The sequence below is a fragment of the Pleuronectes platessa genome, chromosome 20, assembly GCF_947347685.1.
Source record: "Pleuronectes platessa chromosome 20, fPlePla1.1, whole genome shotgun sequence".
NCBI lineage: Eukaryota > Metazoa > Chordata > Actinopteri > Pleuronectiformes > Pleuronectidae > Pleuronectes > Pleuronectes platessa.
Genome location: NC_070645.1, coordinates 8,004,731 through 8,027,874, shown reverse-complemented (window position 1 = coordinate 8,027,874; position 23,144 = coordinate 8,004,731). Strand labels below are relative to the sequence as shown.

The 23,144-nt window shown below is 47.3% G+C and overlaps 1 protein-coding gene across 1 annotated transcript in view; it reads left to right on the top strand.

Annotated features, from left to right (window-relative positions):
• The window catches only part of boc (BOC cell adhesion associated, oncogene regulated), a 40,271-nt gene extending 17,663 nt beyond the window's left edge, over positions 1 to 22,608 (top strand). The window contains exons 2-18 of the mRNA XM_053412245.1: positions 8,911 to 9,039; positions 9,733 to 10,005; positions 14,183 to 14,329; positions 15,313 to 15,456; positions 15,839 to 16,132; positions 17,265 to 17,546; positions 17,635 to 17,888; positions 17,973 to 18,138; positions 18,540 to 18,599; positions 18,883 to 19,092; positions 19,424 to 19,599; positions 19,732 to 19,954; positions 20,051 to 20,236; positions 20,331 to 20,542; positions 20,635 to 20,723; positions 21,124 to 21,299; positions 21,550 to 22,608. Of these exons, the coding sequence (XP_053268220.1) occupies positions 8,928 to 9,039; positions 9,733 to 10,005; positions 14,183 to 14,329; positions 15,313 to 15,456; positions 15,839 to 16,132; positions 17,265 to 17,546; positions 17,635 to 17,888; positions 17,973 to 18,138; positions 18,540 to 18,599; positions 18,883 to 19,092; positions 19,424 to 19,599; positions 19,732 to 19,954; positions 20,051 to 20,236; positions 20,331 to 20,542; positions 20,635 to 20,723; positions 21,124 to 21,299; positions 21,550 to 21,722 (3,177 nt within the window). The 5' untranslated portion in view covers positions 8,911 to 8,927 and the 3' untranslated portion in view covers positions 21,723 to 22,608. The remainder of the gene's footprint in view (positions 1 to 8,910; positions 9,040 to 9,732; positions 10,006 to 14,182; positions 14,330 to 15,312; positions 15,457 to 15,838; positions 16,133 to 17,264; positions 17,547 to 17,634; positions 17,889 to 17,972; positions 18,139 to 18,539; positions 18,600 to 18,882; positions 19,093 to 19,423; positions 19,600 to 19,731; positions 19,955 to 20,050; positions 20,237 to 20,330; positions 20,543 to 20,634; positions 20,724 to 21,123; positions 21,300 to 21,549) is intronic.
• The last annotated feature ends 536 nt before the right edge of the window (positions 22,609 to 23,144 follow it).

Below are 23,144 nucleotides of genomic sequence, written 5' to 3'. Positions count from 1 at the left end.
CCAAAAGCAACCCAGACACTCCAGTAGATCATTCACACACAGGCACGAGGTCGCACCCTGACTGCTGCATTTAGGCCCCCATCACACACTTTATCCCCTTTATTTGCTTCTAACACACACACACACACACACTCAGACTCACACTCGCACTCTGCTTAATTTGGTGTTTTAGGAGTCTACAGTTCAGGTGTTAGACCTGAAGCCTGCTCGCATTTCCATCCTCTCACATGCCGTAACGCAAATTCAAAAAGATGCACCACTGCGTGCGGTGCTCCTGTCCCGAGCATGTGTGAACGAAACAATAAAAGCATCAGGGAGACATAAAAAAGAAAAGAACCTGGCTCGTGTTCCAGCGCTTGATCCAATAATCAGTTTTAAAGTGTTGCCCCAGAGAGAAGAAACTCATCATCGAAGAATGTCAAACTGGCAGGAGAAGACATGATTCGACAGAATAAATCACCGGGCACCAGATTAGGTTAGTTATTGGGCCCCCGAGGTTATCGCAGCTGGAATTTTCCATTTGACAGCGCTCGTCTCTGTGCTCCGTCCAAATCGTGTGGTGGTGGAGTTTTTATTTAATGATATTTCGGGGGCTCTACAGTAGGATAATGCACATCCGAGGCTCTGAGTGACGGGACAAATGGTAGCTGTGTTTGACCACATCTCTCTCGCTCTCTTTCTCACACACACAAATCAATCCTCTGAAACCGAGAGCTCTCTTTGAACTGGCCTCCTCCAGCTGTTTGTCCTCTTTAAGAAACTCCTCTCGTACGCAGCGGATTTTGACCTTATAGCCGTGGAGCAGTCAGGAGTCAAAAGTCGGGCCGCGCCATCTTGACGGCCCACACCCTCGCGTTGCTGTTCAATTTCCTGCCCCGCTCTGTTTTCTAATAACGCTCATATCTGTTTTTCCTATAACTTTCCCCCTCCGGTCATTTTTTCTCAATTCCACCTCCTCCTCCTCCTCCTCTCTTCCTTATCTCGATTTCCAAATGCCTCCTCGTATCTGTTTTTCATATAATATTTCACTCGCTCTGCTTTTCTCTTCTGTCCTCCATCTCCCACTGAGAATTGTGGGGCCAGACGGTTCTCCTCTCTCCCCTCTCTCCCTAGCTCTCTCTCTCTCTCTCTCTCTCTCTCTCTCTCTCTCTCTCTCTCTCTCTCTCTCTCCTTCCCTCCCTCCCTCATTCCCCCCCCCCCCTCCTGCTGAATAATGGGAAGAAATTGCTCTTGATTTATAATTGGTTCCATTCACTCTGATGCATGAGCTGCCAAAGGAGTTCGGGGGCCCCTTTCACCCCCCCCCCCCCCTCCGCCCACCCCCTTAAACCCTCCCCACCCGCCTCCCCCAAAACGACGCAGGAACACACAGGGAGCGGGGGGCTGCACATGCACGTACAGCCATGAAACTCCATGTATGTGACTCGTGCATGCGTGTGTGTAGTTTGTCTTTTTGGGTCGCGGATAAGTGGTAGCCTGTTTTTTTTTCCTCTTCTTCTTCTTCTCGCATGTTGACGTTTGGTGTTGGAAAAACTTCCTGAGGTCTGCATATTTATGTGCCTCTGTGAGTATACTTTTACCATGTAATAGGAGTTTGTGTGATTGCTTGCTTATGTGTCATAAAGTGTGTGTGTGCATGGAGAGAGAGAGAGAGAACACAAGCAGGGAAAGAATGGTTGTGGGTAAGTGAAATATGTAACTGTGTGTGTGTTTGCATGCGTGTGTTTGTGTGATGAGTACTGTGAAATCCAGGGTATTAGTTTTGCCAGTAGAATATGGGACTGATTATATGTGTGTGTGTTATAAGTGAGTGTGTTTGTGTGTGAGTGTGTGTCACTTAAAGCTTCCCACAAATTGTCCAACTTCTACAAACGAAAGTTACACTTATACTCCATAGGATGTTGTACAGTTTGAATATATGGGTACAGTTTTTTGCCATTCTCACACACACACATTCATACAGTGCATCTATGGGCATCACTTTTTTCTATGAGACCTGGGATCGAACCGCCGACCCTCTGGTTAGAGGACAACCCACTGGAACCCCAAACAGAAATGTGGAGCTACTGAGTTCATGTTTACCTGATTTAAAAGATTCAAACAATCTATTATCAAAACTTTTGAGTACATGAGGATCATGTATACGTTTTTTAATGCATCAGTAAAGTTAGTTGTCCGATCAGCCCTTTTTATATTGGATTTTTATTCTTGTTATTGTTTATCTTTGTAGCCAAGTAGCTAGCCTGCAGCTAGTTAGCTACCCCATCCATCTTTTCTTGTATCTGTCCGGCTACCCTCTTCATCATTTCCTTTTTCTACCCAGCTTTTCTTCTTCTTTCCCACTCATCAGTTTATCTGTTGTCCCTTCTCTGCTTCCACATATGGTGGGGGTCAAAATCTGTGATCCCTTTTTCCATTGGTAACCTCCCCTGTTCCTTATTTCCTTCCATGTCCACCTTTCCTTATGTCAATTTCCCTTCTTCTATTATCCAACTGACTTTCCTTCTATTCATCTATCCATCTTCTGTCATTCACCTTTCCTACCTTCTTTCTTTCCTTCTATTACCCTCCTTTCCCATCTTCTTTCGATCATCCATCCAGCTGTCCTCCTATTAACTCATGTCTTTCTTTCTTTCTTTCTTTCTTTCCTGTTATTCTTGCTTCTAGTTGTATTCATTCTTTCATCCTAATTTCATTCTCTATCCATCAGTTCTTATATCAGTTATTTCAATCCTGGTCACTGCCCCTCTTCCTCCCTTCCTTCCTTCCTCCCTGTCCTTCTTCCCTTCCTTCCCTCCCTCCCTCCCTCTGATGTAATTGTCTGGTACCTACATCATTCTGTGGTCCATCTCTTTGGCTTAAACCTCCCCTGAAGCTGCGATGATGTGATCCTGTTCCCATGGCCCCGGTGGGCACACTGGCATCCCACACCAGGCAGCGGAATGCGTGTGTGTGCTTGTGTGTGTGTGTGTGTTCACCGTGGCACCATAATTAGCTCTCCGTGGTTAATTCAGCTTCGTTATCTAAATTATGCAAATGCTGCGGTGCCTAATTGATTAGAACGCCCCCCTTCTTTCCATCGCAGGGTCTTTCCAGATCCCTCTCGTTAATCCTCGACGCTCTGTAGCTCGTTAGTGTCGGTATGGGGGGGGCAGAGGAGGGGTTGGACGAGCATATAGCTCGTTAATACTTTGTGAAGCGTGTGTATGTGTGTGTTATGAAGGGGGGGGGGGGGAGAATTCTCAGCCTCGTTAGGGATGCCGAGATGCTTTTGATGTGTAATTCGATGGCATGAGAACGAGCGACGTCTCGAGTGGAGGATTTGGACCGGTTCTCTCTCCACCTGTTGGCCAGAGCCCTCATGCCAAGATAAGACTCCAGAAGGTTCCCATCTCGCCGGAGAGAGCTCGTCCGCGGGGAGATGGATGGGAATAGATTAGGAGTTTCTTCTTCGCCAAGTTTTTATACAACAAAGGAGAGTGGATGTTCTGCACGTCAGGTTGAGCTCCCTCTCGCACTTTGAAGAGGAGAAGCCGCTTCAAGCAGCGTTTACGTGCTGCAAAAATATTATCTCTATATTTCTAAGTTTTGAAGCAGGGGAACAAATCAGATATGACAGAATCATACTTTAAACTTACCAACAGGCCATTTAAGGCCCTTTATTCAACTTCTTACCCTCTATATTTTAAAAAGTGAATAACAAGTGATTGCCTGTTAATTATATTGGGCCAGGTCCTCTATGTATTATTGGAGTTTGACTCTTAAGTGACATAACTGATAAATAACTAACTTGACATGTGTGCAATTAAGGTCTGATACAGTGAATTGAATAATCGTCTTGTTGATCAACAAAAATCTTTAAAAAATATAATTAAGAGATCTAGATTGAAATGATGTGGATCGAACAATGAAGCATTTGAATTTGAGATTTGAGAAAAACAAAGTTTTGCTATTTATAAAAAAAAAGAGTTATGGACCAACCATTGATTGACAGGTTAATCAATAAGGAAAACAGTCATAATTTGCTGCCCTTGAATATCTCGTTGCCGACTTGTTACTCTTTCCCTGCTTGATGGTCCACTGGTAAAGCGGGTGTGTTCCTGTTTTGTTAAGCAATCTCCGGGACCCTCCTCATCCTCCTCCAGCGCTCGGCACAGGCCCCGGGCCGGAGCGAGAGGCCAGCAAACAGATTGACAGAGTGAGGGGAAAATATGTTGGGACATTCAGTGACGCTCTCACACACACGCTCTCTCAAACACACCCTCTCATTGACGAGGCCCTGCTCTCTCCTCCTGCTCACCTGCCAGTTGACATCCTCTCTATTAATTTGAGTCCCCGCGCTGCTTTCTCAGCCAACCTCTCCACCCACACCCCCGACTCCGACCATTAACCCCCTTCGGCCATCTCACATCAATCCCCGCCTCCCTCCAGAACTCTCCACATACTACTCTCAAACCTCTTGGTCATTGAGCCCCCTCCTCCTCCTCTTCGGTCATTGAGCAGGGCCCATCAGCTCTTCCCCGGGCCCTTCAGAGTAGCGTCTCCCCTTTCTCCCGGGGTCCGCGGGGTCTTTGTCCGTGCGCCGGCTCACTGCTTTACAATGACTCTCCACTCTATTAAGGTGCGTTCTGCCTGTTAGCGTCGCCAGGGGCAACTGGCCTCCCGCATGGCAGCTATGCAGCGTGGCATTGTGGGCCGCGGGCTCGAGCGGGGCAGTTGAACCCCCGGCACTCCTCACACTTGACACCGCATGTGTTTATCTAAAGGGGGGCTTTGTGGTGTTTGGAGAACCTCGATGGAAGAGGGGTGGGGGGAGGACACGGGGTGTAAAAAGACGTAAAACTGGGGAAGAGGGGTGGGGGGTGGGGGGGTTCGGGAGGTGATAAATATTCAACAGCTCAGCTCCTCAGAAGGAGTTACTATCCTACAGGCCCTCCACCACCTCCTCCCCTCCCGTGTGTCCTCTCCATGCCAGAAAGCAGATGGAATGTGAGAGCTCAGGGAGGAGGCTCCAGTCTGGTTTTATCCAATTAGCAGGGTTGTCAAAATGAATTTATCCACGGAGGCAGCAGGACAATGGGACCGGCAGTGGCCCGGGAGAACAGGGGCCCCGGTGTCTTTACTTAGCACGCTCACAATGAACTTCTGTCAAGTGACTCTCCACCACAGAGACATATTAGGCACTCGGATACCTACACTCACGATGCATTTCTACACACACACACACACACATACCACCACATCCCAAACAAAACCTTGTACCCTCAACAATATCTACTGTAAGCCGCAGATGTTGCACACGAATTCACCCACAGACACCTGTGCTCAGATCTGTTTTTCACTTGGCTCCGATTCAAGTTATTCAAAACAAGTTAAAGTCAAGTCTTAAGTCCTCAAGGGGAGGGACGAGTTTCCACAAGCAGAATACGAGTCAGGATGCTCTCTGGTCTCTCAGTGGTGACCATTGACATGAGCATTTGATCATTTTCTTGTGTTTATAGTTGAGATATTCATGTACAAACCCTTTGTCTCACAATAATGACTCTTTAAGTCGTGGTATGTGAACTTTTTCCCATATCATGTTTTAGTGCAGGGATTTTATTGCCAGAATTTGTATGCTAAGATACCCGGATTGCAAGGATTGGATGGAAAGAACAAAATGAGAATCAGCTGCTTCTTCTTATCTAATCGATAAAAGAAACTATACTTAATGTGGCTCAGTGAAGTTTGGTAAGTGAGGTTTGCTAGAGCTGCTTATCGACACGGAAGTGTTTACAGAATTCCTGCCTTTTTCTTACTGATACCAAGATTATACCTCATGTACTACTTTGAAGCTCAAGTTTTTGCAGAAAACTTCATAAATCGAGATGCTAAAATACTTTAAGATGATATGTAACTTTACTCCGTTAGTGGTCTCCCAATCCAAATAATAACAAAAACCTAGATTAATGATGTTGCGAAAAAGCGTTGGATCATGGGAGCTGTTGTCTTCCTTTTCTCATTCTGTGCATTAGCAGTTTACTTGGAGAGTTTTAGCGAGTAAAAGTACAAGTAAACATGATATTGCTAAATATCATATCTTCAAACACAAACAGAAAATGGACGATGATTTGGATCAGACGCTCAACTTTCAGAAGCAACAGGCGCATTTAAGTTGATACCAAAGTCAATCTAAAAGGCCTTTTGGGAGTCTCCAACATTTTTGCAGAACTAGCTCTTATGTACACTCATCATACTTCTGCACTGGAACCGACAGATTTGAAGAATTCACACAGTTCTCCTCAAAGATCTGTCACTGAAGTATGTTTTAATACCACAAAGCTGCTCACACAGTGTTTGCCATGCTGCGCTTTTCATTATTGGTGTCTCTCTCTCTCTCTCTCACACACGCACACACACTCACGATTTCTCGGTCCTTAATTTAGAGGAGCTGTCTGTGTTTATGCTCTGGTTTTTATCAGTCTCGCTGATGCGTAGGAGGCTCCTCTCTCTCTTTCTCTCTCTCTCTCTGCCTGTAGCTTCTCTGGGACGGATGGATGGAAAAAGTTGGACGTGGATGTTAGGCCAACTGTTCATCTTGTGGAAGGGTATCTGCTAAGCAAACACAGGACCCAGCTAACTAATGAATCAGACAGACAGGCTCGGAGGAGGAAGGCTTTTCGTTGTGTGGGGGGGGGGGGGGGGGGGGGGGCGATGATGTACGAGGGGCCTTCTCATGTTGCTCTTGCAACAAAGCGCTTTCTTTGTGCCCGTCTTGTGGCTTTTATTTTGAAGGGACAGGTAAGAAGTCTGGAGAATGAGGTAGCGTGTCCCGCTGCTCGTCCAGTTGGCAGACTCACCGGTGTGGTTTATGGTTAGCGACCCTCGCAGTCGGGACAGGTGCTCGATACAGATGTACGTCTCTAATGGGCAGCTGTCTCGGGTTGTGTCCATACAGCGAGCGGCCACAGAAGCCACAGGCCTCAACCTATGCTCACTCCTCGTCCCCACAGTTGCTCGCTGTTTGTTTACCGAGTCAGCCCACTACTGATGGGCCACTCTGAGGAGACCAGTGAGTAAATGAAACTGAACATGTATGTAGGGCTGCCACTAAGGGTTGATGTCTGCCCCGGCTTTCGAGTTCAGTGTTGTTCAAATGTTTCGTTTTGTCCAAATTACCTTCACAAAGCAAATATATAAAAGTTACAGGTCTGAGAATAGCAGCAAATCCCTTGTTTGGCTTTTTAACGTAAAGCTGTAATATTTTAAGAGGTCCCTCACTATTAGGAACTAACAGAGAAACTCCTGACGCTGTTCTACTCAGCTTTGGGGAGTGTTTTGGCATCTTTTAAGGTCACTGTTTTTCAGGCCCACACCTTTTAATGTTTTCGATTGACTCATTCCGCTCTCATCTGCTGTTCTCTGCCTGTTCAACTCGCAACACGTAGGTGGAGCAGTACGCATTCAGCCGCTAAATAGGTGGTGGAGACCAAAACCGAGCTAGAAGGAGAGAGTGAACTAAAGGGTTCCAGTTTAAAACGTACACAAATCCAAGTGAATGCTAATGTTTCTCCTTTTGTGCTGGATGTTTGAAAAATAAGTCGTATCAACTTAAAAGAAGAAATCAGTGTTGTACTCCCTCGTGGCACAAATAATAAGCTGATGAATAAATAAAATGACCAAATGATTAATGGACTAATCGTTGGAGCTAATCCATGTTATTTTTGGGGAAACGTTGGGGAAAATAAGTCTAGATTTTTTTATTTTTTTTAACACACTTCAGTGATGTCCAAAGAAAACCGAGCAGGCTAACGTGTGGCCTCGTTTGTGTCGTTAACAGCTGCTTTTCCATCAGCGCGCCGCTTTGCTCATTTATGAAATACGTGCCAGGCTGCTAAACTGCTGCCATTAGATGATGAAGGTGCGCTGTAAGAGTTTCCATCCTTTTACTGTCCTGCTTTGGCCCCTAGTGTATGTGAGTCCCTCGTCTCCGGGCCTCATTAATCACCGCGCTGCCATAATAAGATCGGAACAAATATGTATGAGAAAGTTGTGCGCTGCTTCCATTTTTACCGTAGCGATTGCAGGGGCGGTTTGTGCCCATTTTTGTGTGTGTGTGTGTGTGTGTGCATGTTCAGCGACATGTACTGTATGTACGTGCGAGGGAGGGAGGGTGGGAGAGGTTCAGTTCTGCAGGACCACCCTCCTCATTCTGTCGGGAAGTTGTTAGTTTAACCTGACAGGAAAGAATTCGGGAAACTTGGCAGCAAACGACACAAGGGAGAGAGACAAGCTCCTCTCTCTGTATTAACTGTTAATAGACTGACCATCGTCTCCATATTCATAACAGCACCGAGGTGAGAGAGTCCGCCGCTCCTCCTGCACGTTGCTGTGCTTCATATTCCGCCCCCCCCTTGCCTCTCATTAGTCGCTCTTTGTCCCGACTCTTTAATGCAACCTGTGTGTTTTTCCCTTCCTCCCTCCCGGACCCTCTACCTGTATCGGTTACACCTGAGTGGGAAGGTGGAGGGGTCGGGTTACGGCCCGCAGAATGAGGGCGCCCCTTTGATGGATGCAGGGCTGGATGGGTGCGGGTGCAGGCGGAGGAGATGGGGTCAGCGGTGCGATGGGGGCTGACAGAAAAGAAAGGCTTCATTTGTGTCTGGAGTTTGGCTGCTGAGGGGGCTGCCGAGTGCGCCTCCTCGCCTGGGTTGTGTTTCCTTAATGGCTGCCTGTTTGTGCGTGTGTGTGTATAAAACTAAGATAGAAGCAGAGAGACACAGGGTTATGTATGAAATCAAGACTCAACGTGTATATGGATGATGTAGGTTTGTTTGTGTTTCTGTCCGAAGAAAGTTGTTGATGATGATGTTCTGTGTGCATCAGGCCTGTAAGTGACTCTAACCTTCTCCTGTTGTTTGTGTGTTTCAGGGGGTAGTGTATGGAAGATGTTTGGAACGAGAGACTGGACTCCGTGGATGAAAAAGAGAAGGGCTCCAGTGTTGTGTGCTCTGGGTGCAGTACTACTGTGCTGCCTGCAGAGCGGCGCCTCTGTCTCCGGTGAGTACAGGGAACAAGATGCTGGGAAAAAAACTGGAAAAGTAACAATCTGCAATTTTTTTTTAAAAGAAGAAGAAAAGTCTTCATTTGTTTGCACGGAACATATTACAGGCTCTGTCTATGCTCAAGTGCATGAATGCCTTTACATTAGTTTTTCCAAACACCTGGTACAGGATAAATCTTGCCAGGGATAAAAACAGTGTGGCTCACAGGCAGGGAAGTGTTTAATGTGTCTGTCAGCAGCAACAGCAGTTTGTTTGAATTATATCTGCAGCAGAAGGTAGTTTGCAATAAGCTGCACTCGCCACCAAGGGTGAAGTGAAAACTGAAAGATGTAGAGCTGCAGTAAATTATAAGTTAATTTACAGAAACATTGCAACTGCTTTGAGTGATTATAACTTAATAGTTATTTTTTCAGGCAGAATTTCCAAAACAATATTGTGTATTTCTCACAATTTTCTGATTTAATTTTCAATAAACCGACTATTCACCTTACTCTGAATAAGACATTATTTCTATTATGGTGTTTGCAGGAGTTGCAAATAGATTATACCACACATATTCCCGATTATTACTTACACCATTACATGAACTCAGAAAAAATGTCTTTATACACTCACTTGAATCAAATGCAAAAAGAAAGAAAACTATAATTAATCTGCTCTTTTCGAATCTGTATGGTCCTTTCTTCAGATGAGGTCCCCGTCTTCACCGAAGAGCCCCTGTCCGTGGTGCAGAAGTTGGGCGGCAGCGTGAACCTCCGCTGCCGCGCCCGACCCGCCTCCGCCAACATCAGCTGGCGCCTCAACGGCCAGGAGCTGGTGGACGGGGATGTTGGCGTCGTGCTCGGCCCCGTCGGCCTGTTCATCCCCGCCCTGTCCAACCTGACGCTGGGGCGGTACCAGTGTGTGGCCAGCACCGGCGCTGGAGCCCTGGCCAGTGTGCCTGCTAACGTCACCGCTGCCAGTGAGTAACTGCCCACACAAAAGCTGCGGCAAATATACACAGGCCCTCCCGTTGGCCCCTTTTCTTGGTTTGTCAGAAAGTCTTTGACTTAATGTTCTCGAGGTAAAACAAAAACAGTGAGGAGGCGTGTTTGTTTCTTTAAGAACTTCAGCAACAGTAGTGAGTAAACCTCGTACTTTTCCACTGATGGTTACCAAGGTCCAGCGACAGTTTCTGTGCTGATGATGGAAAACTGTTGCACATCGGTGAGATCACTTGAGTACTCAGCAAGTATCTACTCATTCCCTTCCAGACAACATCTGCTGTTTCAAATTGATCTAATGGAGTTAAAGTGAATTATTCTGCACACTGACATTTTTAGTGCTTTGCTGCTCTCGAGTGTGTGTTGTTATATTTGATATCCATCATGGGACTCGGGAGGGGGCCTGAAGCTGGTGTAACCGGAGCCGGAGGAATGGAGGGGACCCAGGGCCGGGGCCAGTCAGCTCGGGGAGAAGGGACCACAGCTCAGCCCGGGGGCCCCCTCCCGACCTCCATTGGCCCCTTCTCTCCCCACAACATCGCATTCCTCTCCGCAGGCCCCGACAGCAGGGCTCGCCAGAAATTATGGCCCCGTAATTGGGTAAAGGGTTGGGGGCAGATGTGTGTGTGTGTGGGGGGGGGGGGGGGGGGGGGGGTGGACAGAGGATATGGGTGTGTGCCTGACTAAAACACACCGTTAGTTTAAAAGCAGCAGCCCTGTTAACTGTATTGTTTTACATGTGGGGTTAGTGATGTATGAGGCTGTGTGTTCCAGGCCAGTCGAGACAAGACGAGACGGGATGTCACATTCTCCCGTTTCCTTGAAGCACCTCCATAACGTGACACGCGCTCGCATTTCTCTTCCCCTCGCACATTTTTCACTCCGCACCCTGTCACTTTCTCTCCCCTTCCCTCCTTTCATTATCAGTCACTCTCCCTCCTCTTTTGTTTTTCCTCACATCCCGCTCTAATTTCTCCCCTCGCTTCTGCCGAGTGACGCTTTGTCGAGCGGTGATTATGAGAGACTCACACAAAGGCGTTAAACAAGTCATTGACGGCTCCGGTAGCGGATGAATCCTGTTGCGATAGCCACATGTGGAGCCAGACCGGGCGCCCTGCCTCCCCTTTCCCCCCCAAAAAAAGTCTCTAATTTAATAACGGCTTCTCCTCGGCCAACCCCAAACTGCCTAAGGAATTGCTCCATGGGTAGTGTGTACGTGCCTGCCTTTCCATATGAGCCCTCCTAGTTGTGTGCACATGTTTTTTTGTGATGAGGATAGGTTGATTCCAGACCCACCGCCTCCGAAGAATCTCTTCTCTTTTGGCAGCGGTTTTAAAAGCTCCCCCCCCCCCCCCCCGTTTGTTTTAGCTGCAGAAGACGCCGACGTGTATCTGCACAATGTGAGCTGTTGCACAAACACGTTATAATTCAGATGCACAACACGCGGGCCTCCTACTGCTGCACATAAAGATGATGAATGCACTGTCTCTCCACAAATATTTCAAAGTTGGCCCTGCCAAACAGCGCTGGTGCGGGAGGTCTGCAGCACTTTATGAACACCATCAATCGTCCATTCCTGCAGGATGAACACACACACCTGAGAGGCACACATGCGGGGTTGTTCCTGTTAAGAATGCAGGGCAGTGCAGTGTGTGTGTGTGGGTGGGGGGGGGGGGGGGGGGGGGGGGTTGAAAGGTGTATTTAAAAAAAAAATCTGGACGAAGTAGGCAGACGGAGGAAAGATGGATGGATACTTGGTAAGGAGGGAGGCAGAGGGAGAAGGTGGCTGTAAAAACAGCACCTGATTGATTTAGCAAATGGAGCGCCACATGGCCTTGACATTTTTCCCCTCTAAGACACACACACACACACACACACACACACACACACACACACACACACACACACACACACACACACACACACACACACACACACACAACTCTTTGGTTGACATGTCCTGGCTGGGATTCTCATCTTTCAGAATAAGAGCTGAAACAGAGTCGGAGACGATGAGTGTCTGGACCCCGGTACCTCTGCCCCCTCCCCTCCCCTCCCTCCAGACACAGATCCAGGACGCATGGTGAATAAATCAAGCTTCCCGCTGTGACGCTGTTCGCTCGGCGCTTTGAGTAAATCACGGCGACGTCGCTATCAGCAGATACCGTGGCCTTAACCAAACTTTGCTTATTGAATTAGAGCCGTATTCAAAGTCTCCTTGGCTGAGCGTGTGTGTACCAGCAGCTCGGACTTTTTGCCAGCGAGCGCGGCCGCTCCAAGAAAAACACACCGGTTTTAGCACCTCTGGAAAGAATGGAGAGCGACGCCGTGTTTGTTAAGAATAAATCAACAACGGCCTGCTGGATGTTTAATTGAGTTCCTGGAGAAGTTTTATTTATCTTTCATTTCACTGCTGGACGCCATCATGACAAATCCCTCCAGTTGTTGGGCTACTTTCTTTTTCCTCTCTGTCTGCTTCCTTCTCCTTTTTCCCCCCCTCCTCTGAGTCTCATGTTATTTTCCTTCTGCTTCAAATCTCTAAAATGGCAGCATGTCCCCTGCTAAGATTTTGGAGCGTTTGTCCTTTTTTCCTCTTGCCGTTTCCTCCCCAAACGCAAACTGGATATCTTTCTGTGAAACTTTATAGGACGAACACCTCTCACCTTTGACCCCTCTGTGGCCAGGCCCCGGGGCCGCTCAGGTGGGGGTTTAAGGAGGTCAGAGGTCAGATGGGTGTCTGTGGCGTGCAGACTGCGTGTCTGTGGGACACAGTTGCAGCACATGGCCCCAGTAATCTCACTCCTCCGTTTCCCACAGAGTCTCGAGCGGCTCCAGTCGCAGTATAATGTTGGACAGGATTAACGACACCCACTCGAATGTTACAGACACCACTCTCAGGCTTTTCGGCCTCATCTGAAGTGACGTGGAATGAATAAAACAGAAAATGAACCGGTGTGAAAATGTCTTCAGTCGGATCACGTTAAGATGAGCAGAGGGAAAGAAATGAGACTAACCAGAGGCAGAGGAGGATTGTATTTATATAGGAGGGTCAACAGAGAACTTGTGGGAATGTGGTTATGAACAATGGGGCTGATGTGAATGGCGCTTAACATGGAAACAGCTCGGTTATACAGTTTATTATAGCTCAGAACATTGTTGTGTTCTTCTAAAGCTGTGTACAAGTGTGGTTGGATGTGATTCACATATAGTATTAGCATTAAAGATACCGATTATAACTAAAATCAAATAAAACACATGTATTAAAACTAACTTGGTTGATTCCTAAGGCATCATTATCAAACCACACCGACAGAGAAATTTAATTTTAGTTTAGCTAGTTTAGTTTACCTTTAACATTATTGTAAATAACTAAACAGGGTTGCAAAATTCCGGGAATATTCAAAGTGGGAAACTTTCCATGGGAATATACGGGAATTCACGGGAATTGTGTGGGTAATTTATACTAACTGTATTTACCTTGTCATATACAGACATAAATATAAACATTAGTTTTGTCATAGGCTGATTTCCAGCAGGCCTCAATAACCCTGCTCTAGTGTGCAGGATGCTGGGAATTATCTGTGCATGTGATGTAGAAATGCACAGTGCAGGTTTGAAATTCAACGAGCAGCGTGTGCTGCATTCCAGATATCTTTAGAATAGAGTTTTGAATGATGTTTTTATTGTGCAGCTTTTAATTTTTATATTATTTTTTCCAAAGAACTCAATATTCCCATGGAAAGTTTCCGGAAATTAACCGGAAATATTCCGCCCCTTTGCAACCCTAACTATAAATAAAAAGAAAATACCAATACAATCACATATATATAAATTATATAAAATAGAAATTTATATAGAAAAATTTATCAAACATTATGGTGAAAAACAACTGCCGCTGTGGTGATTTATCCATGTGCTCAACCTTCATCAGGCAAAGGCACCAAAACGTCACAGAACTGCACGTTAAGTTTGGTCCACTGGTCGCTAAATATGTCAGTGATGGATTTTTCTGTTCCGATAATAAATTGTTAACACAATTGCACATGTTTAATCTCTGAAATAAGTGTTCGTATCTGGGAATATCTGCCCGTGTCGGTCAGGCTCTTCTTTGGATGAATGTCAAACTGACTTCTCTCCTGCCTGTGTGTTCTCCAGAGATGCGCGACTTCGAGCCCGACGACCAGCGGGACATCGAGGTGGACGAGGGCAACACGGCTGTTATCGAGTGCCACCTGCCTGAGAGCCAGCCCAAGGCTCAGGTCCGCTACAGCGTCAAGCAGGAGTGGCTGGAGACGTCCAAAGGTACCCGAGCTGCTTCTTCTCATCAGGATCTCCCATGATCGTCCTCCGCCTCCCTCCCTGCCTCCCTCCTCATTCCCATACTATCTTTATCATTTCCCAGAATGCTATAATCCTGCTATCAGGCCCATTATACACCCAGAGATAAGGGGTATTTATCTCCAGTGTTGAAACATGGGAATGCAGCTGTTTATTTTTCAAACTATTTACTTCGAAGTTGGCTGGAAGAGAATGAAAAGCTCCCGTGGTTTGTGTCTGGTATGTTGATGATGCCCGCGAGCTGTAGGTACTGATCTCTGCAGCTTATCTCCGAGGAAATGAAGACCACATTGACGCTGGCGGTCGCACTACGTGGGATCCACCTTGTGGCCGCTGGCGACGGTGCAGGCGTGCTGTAGAATGGCACATAGGAATCATGTTACAGTGTTTCACAATGTGGACTTATACTGTTGCCAGTATCTTTGGAAAAAGTTTAGGAATAAGTTCCAAACACGGCAACGGTATTTCTTTTGTAGCACGTTGTCCTCTATGAATCCTCAGGACAGCACATTCGATCTCCAGTGTGTACGTTTGGCTGTAAAAAGAGAAAGTTAGCCGAGCCTTCCCCTGAACTCAAGAGGCATTTTGTTTTTCGTGCCTGACGTTTTCCCTGATTACAGACACGTGCTGCGTTTAAAATAATCAAGTAGAAATTCCGGCCAACGTGACCGAACCCGACCCAAACCAAGATACGGGTCCAGACCACATAACCCCAGTTATGAGTCCAGCCTGGGATCTTATCTACACGTCATGTCCCCCTCCCTTCTGGAAGGTTATTCATCAAATAAAAGAAAATACTTTAAATGTTTTGAATCTTTGTCTTCAAGCCATTAAAAGCACAACTCTCCCTACAGAAGCTGTATTAGCCTATAAGTGATTATGTTATTGGATTGTTTGGATTTAACAACCCTTCTTGACATCAGTTTTTTTTTTCTTCTTTCCTTCAGGGAACTACCTCATCATGCCGTCAGGGAACCTGCAGATAGCCAACGCCACGCAGGACGACGAGGGGCCGTACAAGTGTGCTGCGTACAACCCCATCACTCAGGAAGTCAAAACATCCACCTCTGCTGACCGCCTGCGCATCCGCCGTGAGTCTCTGCTCTGACATGCACGTTAAGAAGGAACAGCGAAGGTTGTTTCTATTAGTAGAACTCGATCTAAAGAAAATGTAATTACATTTCACACTGAAATATCCGCCGCTCGTTGGATAAGAACAGAAAAAAGCTGGTAGCTGTAGGAACATGTGGAGCACATGTGTGTTACTGTTGTGTGACTTCTATCGTCTGATCTTGCCTGAACACAATTGGTCGCAGGAGATAAAGAACACGAACAAGCTTTTGCATCTTTCAAGTCCAAGATGAAAGCCCTTCGACTTCGCATCGTGATTTAGTTCCTCGTGTTCTAGATACAATTTAATCAACAACAGGTTTACAAGCACTTTAAACTTAAGACTCTCTTTGTCTCTTCCAGGCTCCACGTCAGAAGCCGCTCGGATCATCTATCCGCCGGCGTCCCGCTCCATCATGGTGACCAGAGGCCAGCGGCTGGTGCTGGAGTGTGTCGCCAGCGGCATCCCGACCCCGCAGGTCACATGGGCAAAGGATGGGCAGGACCTGCGCTTCCACAACAACACGCGCTTCCTGCTCAGCAACCTGCTGATCGACGCCGTGGGCGAGGGCGACTCGGGAACCTACATCTGCCGGGCGGACAACGGCATCGGCTTAGCGAGCTCTGCAACGGTGCTCTACGATGTCCAAGTGTTTGGTGAGGGAGCTAAGAGTTGCTTTAGAGTGTTCTCTGTTTTGTGTCATTGTTTTTTGTTATGATTGTTGTAAAATCATCCGAATTGTGTTTCTCGGGGATTCTCTGGAGTTAGTCTTTAACTTTTTGTCTTCCGGTTTTGATTAGTTTCACTAAAGGTCAGGCAGAAAAAGTCCAGAGCAATGTCCAGAGCAACTGACTCAGATCATTGCCTTCTCACTTGCAGCCCCTCTGGATCATTTCAGGATTATTTGCGGATATCTACGCAGGTCTGAAAGCAGCTTTAGTGACTGTATTTCTTTTTTGGATGTTCCTGGTCAGAGTTTTGTCTGTGTTATGGATTTAATAGTTGGACTGACTCCTGTTTGGTGGACGGAGAAGACAGGGGGGTGGGTGTGTGTGTGTGTGTGTGTGTGTGTGTGTGTGTGTGTGTGTGTGTGTGTGTGTGTGTGTGTGTGTGTGTGTGTGTGTGTGTGTGTGTGTGTGTGTGTGTGTGTGTGTGTGTGTCGGTGTGTGTGTGTGTGTGTGTCGGTGTGTGTCGGTGTGTGTGTGTGTGTGGAGCACGAAAGCCTGGGCGGAGAGCTGGTGGAGACAGAGCTCGCTTTTCTCTAGCCCAACTTGATTGCAAAGTTATGGATGACTGTTTTTACAGTGATTTTCTCCGTGTGTGTGTTGTGGGCTTATTTCCCTGCAGCTGGCTCTAATTAAAGCCAGAGAGCTGCAGGAGCTGTAATGAGCTCTGTCTTTCCCTTATTCACAAGCAGCCAACCATCAACTAGCTGGCCTGGCTCTACACATCCCCCCCCCCCCCTCCCCCCCAGTCCTATAGCCTGCACACACACACACTTGTGCAAGGTTGTGATTTGACTCGCACACACACACGTGCTCGTACACATCAGACATTGTCGGAGCTGAAATGATTAAACAGAAATGGATTGTTGAAGTTATTTAAACGAGCAAAAAAATACCAAACGTTTATTTGCTTTCAGCTTTTAATATAAACCACAGATATCTTTATGGTGGTTTTGAATCCATTCAGACCAAACCAGTCATTTGAAGACGTTCTCGAACTCGGGCTCAGCCTCCTCCGTCTGTTTTTCTGTGTCTGACTCCATTTCTCCGCCCGCTCCCTCAGAGCCTCCGCAGGTGACGGTGGAGCTGCAGCAGCCGGAGGTCGTGTACGGCGAGACCGTCCGCATCACCTGTCAGGCGCGCGGCAAGCCCACCCCGGCGGTGATGTGGCTCCACAACGCCCGGCCCCTGGCCCCGTCTCCTCGCCACCGCCTCACCCCCCGGATGCTGCGCGTCTTCAACGTGGGCCCTCAGGATGACGGGCTGTACCAATGCATGGCTGAGAACGGGGTGGGCAGCTCGCAGGCCTCCGCTCGGCTCATCACGGTGTCAACTGGTAGGTCACGCGGTTTTATCATTCATCGCAGATTTACTTTGTATTTTATAGCCATTAATAATAATTGATTCTGTCTCTGAAGGGATTTCAGCCAGAGGGAAGTTACCCACAATCTATCGGCCGCTCAGCCCGGACAAGGTGCTGAGGGAGCAGCCGCCGGTGAGGCCCGGGGCCACGGGGGCCATGTTGCCTCTGGATTGCTCCGAGCTGCCGGGACAGATCCTGCCTGCAGAGGCCCCCGTCATCCTCAGCCAGCCCCGCACAGGCAGGGCGGACTACTATGAACTCACCTGGAGGCCGCGGCACGAGAGAGGGGTCCCGGTGCTGGAGTACATGGTCAAATACAGAAAGGTACAACAAGAGGGACACTCTCAAATTCCACTAATATACGTTTTAACCTCTTCTTACTCAAACCTGCATGTTTTTCTGCGTCAGGTGGGCGACCCTCTAGCAGAGTGGACCCCCAGCAGCATCTCGGGCTCCCTCCATAAGCTGACCCTGGCTAAGCTGCAGCCGGACAGCCTGTATGAGGTGGAGATGACCGCAAAGAACTGTGCAGGTCTGGGACAGCCTGCGATGATGACGTTCAGGACCGGCAAAGGTACGACACTGTCAGAGCAGAGATTCTATAATGGAACCATCCATAGGCCTCTTTACAGTATCTGACGTGTTCTTTCTTATGCTGTAAAGTAGTATAAATTACTGTAAATGTACTTTATTTACTTCACAGTGCTATTTATTCCTGTTGAGCGAGGTTTGATTGAAAACTACAGTTCCCAGGAGTAATTTTTTTAAGATTTATGTTTTCTGTGGGAACAAATTAAATAAATTCCTGTGTGTGCTGCATTCAGTTGGAAAGTATTGACACACAGGGTTTTGGTCAAATCATGGCACTTGTGGGTAAACACAAAAGAACAGAGTGTCACCAGTCTTTTTAAACATGACTCAGTCTTTTCCTTCTTTAAACTCTGACGTGACTGTTGATTTTACTTGTGTCTCCAGGTCGGAAAGGTCAAAATGATCCACCGAAGACTCCGGCTGTTCCTTCCCCGAGTCTCTCTCGTAAGTGTCCTGCGGCTGCTCCTGTGGCAAAGTCTCCTCTGATTAACCAAACTAACTCCTGCTGCGGTAACTGTGACTGAAAACAGCTTCTCGTTCTCCTGTTGACTAACACCAACATTTCTCGACTTCTCTCTCCTCTCCCTCCCTGGAGGATGACCCTCCCAGTAAGTTTGTCCTGTGGTGTGTTTCGTCATAATGACAGAAAGTTGCCTGTGAGTTTTATGTGTGCTCTCGTCCTCCGTCTGACTTTGCTTCTCCTCCTCCTCCTCCTCCTCGGCTGCAGCTCCCGAGGCCCCCGACAAGCCCACGGTCTCCACGGCCACGGAGACGTCCGCCTATGTGACCTGGATTCCTCGCGGGAACCGTGGCTTCCCCATCCAGTCCTTTCGGGTGGAGTACAAGAAGGTGAAGAAGGCCGGAGAGGACTGGGTGACGGCGGTGGAGAACATCCCTCCGTCGCGCCTCTCGGTGGAGATCACGGGCCTGGAGAAAGGTCGGTCCGCCATTACACGCACCTCAAACACTGCTCCTATTCACAGGCTCGGTGGAGCTGTCGTTCAGTGTAATTGCGGCGACGACGTCCTGCATCATCACATTCCCACGGCCCCGTAAATTCATCAGCATAATGAATGTTGTTAGAGCCACTTCTGTAATTGCTGCCATCCATCAAAGCCACGACTGAATTGCATTCGCTCGGAGAAGGGAAAACAGAGTAATGTGAAAACAAACATCATTAGTCAGCGCCCAGCATGTAGCTCCATCCAGAGCAGCTCGCCGCCCCCCCCCCAGAGGCAGATTAGTGATGGTTATCCGTTTCCCTGCAGGTACCTCTTACAAGTTCCGTGTGGTGGCGGTGAACGTGATCGGTTCCAGTCCTCCCAGTGCTCCCTCGAAGGCGTACACTGTGGTGGGCGGGAGAACCCACGAGCGCCCGGTGGATGGACCCTACATCACCTACAACGAGGCCATCAATGAGACGACCATCATTCTCAAATGGACGGTGAGTCAAGAGGAGAAATGTAATATTTTAATTTACTGTTGATCACGGGGCAGGTGAGAACTAAAGTGTTTTTTTTTCTACTGGAGAAAATCACAAAATAAATTTTAACATAAATCGTTTTTCCCTCAACAGTACACTCCCGTAAACAACACGCCCATCTACGGCTTCTACATATACTACCGGCCCACGGACAGCGACAACGACAGCGACTACAAGAAGGACGTGGTGGAGGGAGACAAATACTGGCACTACATCACCGACCTGCAGCCGGAGACCGCCTACGACATCAAGATGCAGAGCTTCAACGAGAAGGGCGAGAGCGAGTTCGGGAACGTGGTGATCCTCGAAACCAAGGGTGAGTTCGTTTGGCTGATTCGAACTCGACCGAGCAGTCCCCCAGTCCGTGTGAGACAGTCCGGTTGACGTTTTTCTCTCTCCACGTTTTATGCAGCTCGTCCCAATTCTCCGCGGACCGATCCGTCCATGTCCCCAGACACGGGGACCGGGCTCCCCAGTGGACGCGTGCCTCGGCCGGGCGACCTCCCCTACCTCATAGTGTGCATTGTCCTGGGAACCTTCATCTTAATCATCGTCGCCTTCATCCCCTTCTGCCTGTGGAGGGCTTGGGCCAAACAGAGTGAGTGGCTCCTCGCCGCCCCCATCAGGTCCCTGCAGGGAATCACGTCTCAGCCTCTTTATCCGTGTAATTCTCCTCTTTGTGCTTCTTTCAGAGCAAACGTCCGACTTGTGTTTCCCTGCTGTGGCCACCCCCATGTCGTCATGTCAGTACACCATGGTGCCTCTTCAGGGACTCGCCCTGGTGGGCCACTGCCCGCTGGACGCCCACATGGCGGCTCCACATGGCGTCTACCCGGCGAACGGAGAATACACTCCGAATGGAAAACCTCATCACCCGACACACTGTCGGCCAGGACCGCAGCAGGTATGAAAGAGACCCAGTTGTTAACCGGCTGTGATTGTTGAGAAAGTCCTTGAGTCCTTGAATAACGATGTGACTGCTTGTGTTCTCTGCAGAATGAGGTGGATTGTGATATGGAGCGCGACACTTTGTTGCCACGGCCGGTGTCAAATGGACACGTGCCCGTCTACCACTACTCCACCAGGTACGTTTATGAATAACACTTTTTTTACTGTAGGATAACAGGAAATAACTTAACTGGAGCCAGAAAAATCAATTTATTAAATGATTACTTTGTCGGCCAAAACATTAAATATTCATTATTTATGATCAATTATCTGTGGTCAATATTTCCTGGAGGCAAAAAGGCCAAATATGTGTGATGCATTCAGTGGATGAAAATATGCTTGAGCCAAGTTATACATCTCTTTCTTCTCCTCTTCTTCTTTCATATTCATTTATTTGCGTAATTTGACAAACGCATAGAAATGAATAAATTCTATAGCCAGGTGAAAGGGTCTCCTGGGACATTTGGAGAAGTGTCCTGCTCCTTCCTCTTATAAAAGCTGGATGTTAAACCCTGCTTTGTTCCTCATCTTCCTCAGCGGTGCAGATCATCACGAACAGACGTGCTGTTCTCCTGATGACTCCACACAGCAGCTCCTCGACTCTTCTCACCAGCTCCTCGACTCTTCACATCAGTTCCTCGACTCGCCGGAGGCCGGAGGAGACGGCAGCTTCTGTGATGGAGATGAAGTAGAGGACGACGGCATCACTCAAAGTACATGTGGATTCTTCTTATTTATATCTGAAGAAGTGAAGTTAGATTCCTTATACTTGGGTCTTAGATAGAGATGATTTCCATTTCCTGATTGAGACATGTTGAGAAAAGGTTAGAAGTCGACAGTTGGTTGAATTTATTTTGTCACAACTTTTTTGTTTAGACATTTTGTATTTTTCCTTTAAAAAAAACAACAACAGCCTACCCTTACGTTTTCTGACCAGTGCTCTTCACCTCTCTCTTCCCACAGAGTCGGCGTCGTTCCCTCTTTTATCTCTAGAGGACGAGGGGATTTTCACCACGCCCTCGTCAGCTGCCACGACGCCGCAGTCGCAAGACGCGGGAACGCTACAGGAAGTGAGCGTCCTCCCGAGTGAGGCGGCGCCCGAGGACGAAGGGAGCGACAACACGACAGATGCATGAGAGACTGTTTGAAAGAAGCAGAAGAAAACGAGAGAAAATATTTATTTTTGTATCACAGATATTTATATATTTATGTGTTTGTACATAATTGTCTGATTATACTGTATATAAGGTTATTTTCATATTGAAAAAGACTCTGTATTCTCGCTGCCCCCCCCTCTCACTGCGTCCCGGACTTAGGGATGTGACGCTGTCTGCGTTTCCTGAGGAGGGAAATAAGATGTTAGACAATTAGCACTTCCTGTCCAGACCCTCCTCACGTCATTCCTCATAGCCCCTCCATCCTCAGTGGGCCTTAGGTGCTTAGCTTTACGTGCAACAGAGACAAAAGGGACCATTGAAACCAGTCTGATGCCGTGTGACATCAGGAGGTGCTTCTTCGCCGTTGCTTTATCACGTCCTCAAGAACCATTTTGTATAGCAGTAACACAAACGTATTTTACGCCTCGTTCATCATTAACAACCTATTAACACGTGTATGCAACATAAATCATTGTGTTTCAGTAGTGTACAAGAGATTATATATTGTATGTTATTTATTTTTCTATTCTGTCACTGAATGGGAGAGATTCTGGAATATATCTTTAAACTCAGTCGTTGATAAGCTGAACGTTACACTGCATCCACTTCTGTGTTTACTCATTCGCTGGTTACCAAATGTCAGCCAGGTGAGGGCGCTGTGACAGGTGTGTGTCAGTGTTATTATTGTTCCTCCCTCACAGGTCGGTGCATCAAGTATTAAGTCTTTACCAGAGACGTCTGCAGTCGAAATGAAGGAGATCCTGAATCTACACTCCCCGTTTTTTTGTTTATTTTTAAATATAGCCGTTTTATGGTTGCACATGCTGGAGCACTATTGCATGTAAATAAAAGCTTATGAAATTGATCTGTGTGCTTGGTGTGTCTGTCTACGGCAATGTGACGTGTTCCTATAGTAGAAATATCCAAGAGAAACGGAAGTGTTCTGATAAACTAAATTATTTGATATATTACATAATATATATTGTACATTTATTATATATTTATACATTTTACTATGGAAGTTATGTTTGTGTTTGTTAGTTAGTTCAACTAGTTATTAGTTGGGCAAAGGCAGCTGTACCGATTTCCATGACATTTAATGAAGAGGTGGGGTGTGATCCATGATAGAACATAATAGATTATGGTGTGGGTCTTTTCACTTTTCCTCACTCTACATCTGCCACCAAATTGAAGGGGCTCCTCTCAGGCTCAGGCCTCACCCTCCACCAATGATGGAAATTGGCTTAGAAGTTTTCAGCTAAATCCTGCGACAAACATTATTTATGTCTCCACTGAGGTTAAGAAAGAATATTTCAGGCCTTCATCAGGATCCTGTTTATTGAAAACTCCTGACCCCTCTGTATTTAAACAGTTTGAATTACTCACAGGTTTTAACGCCAC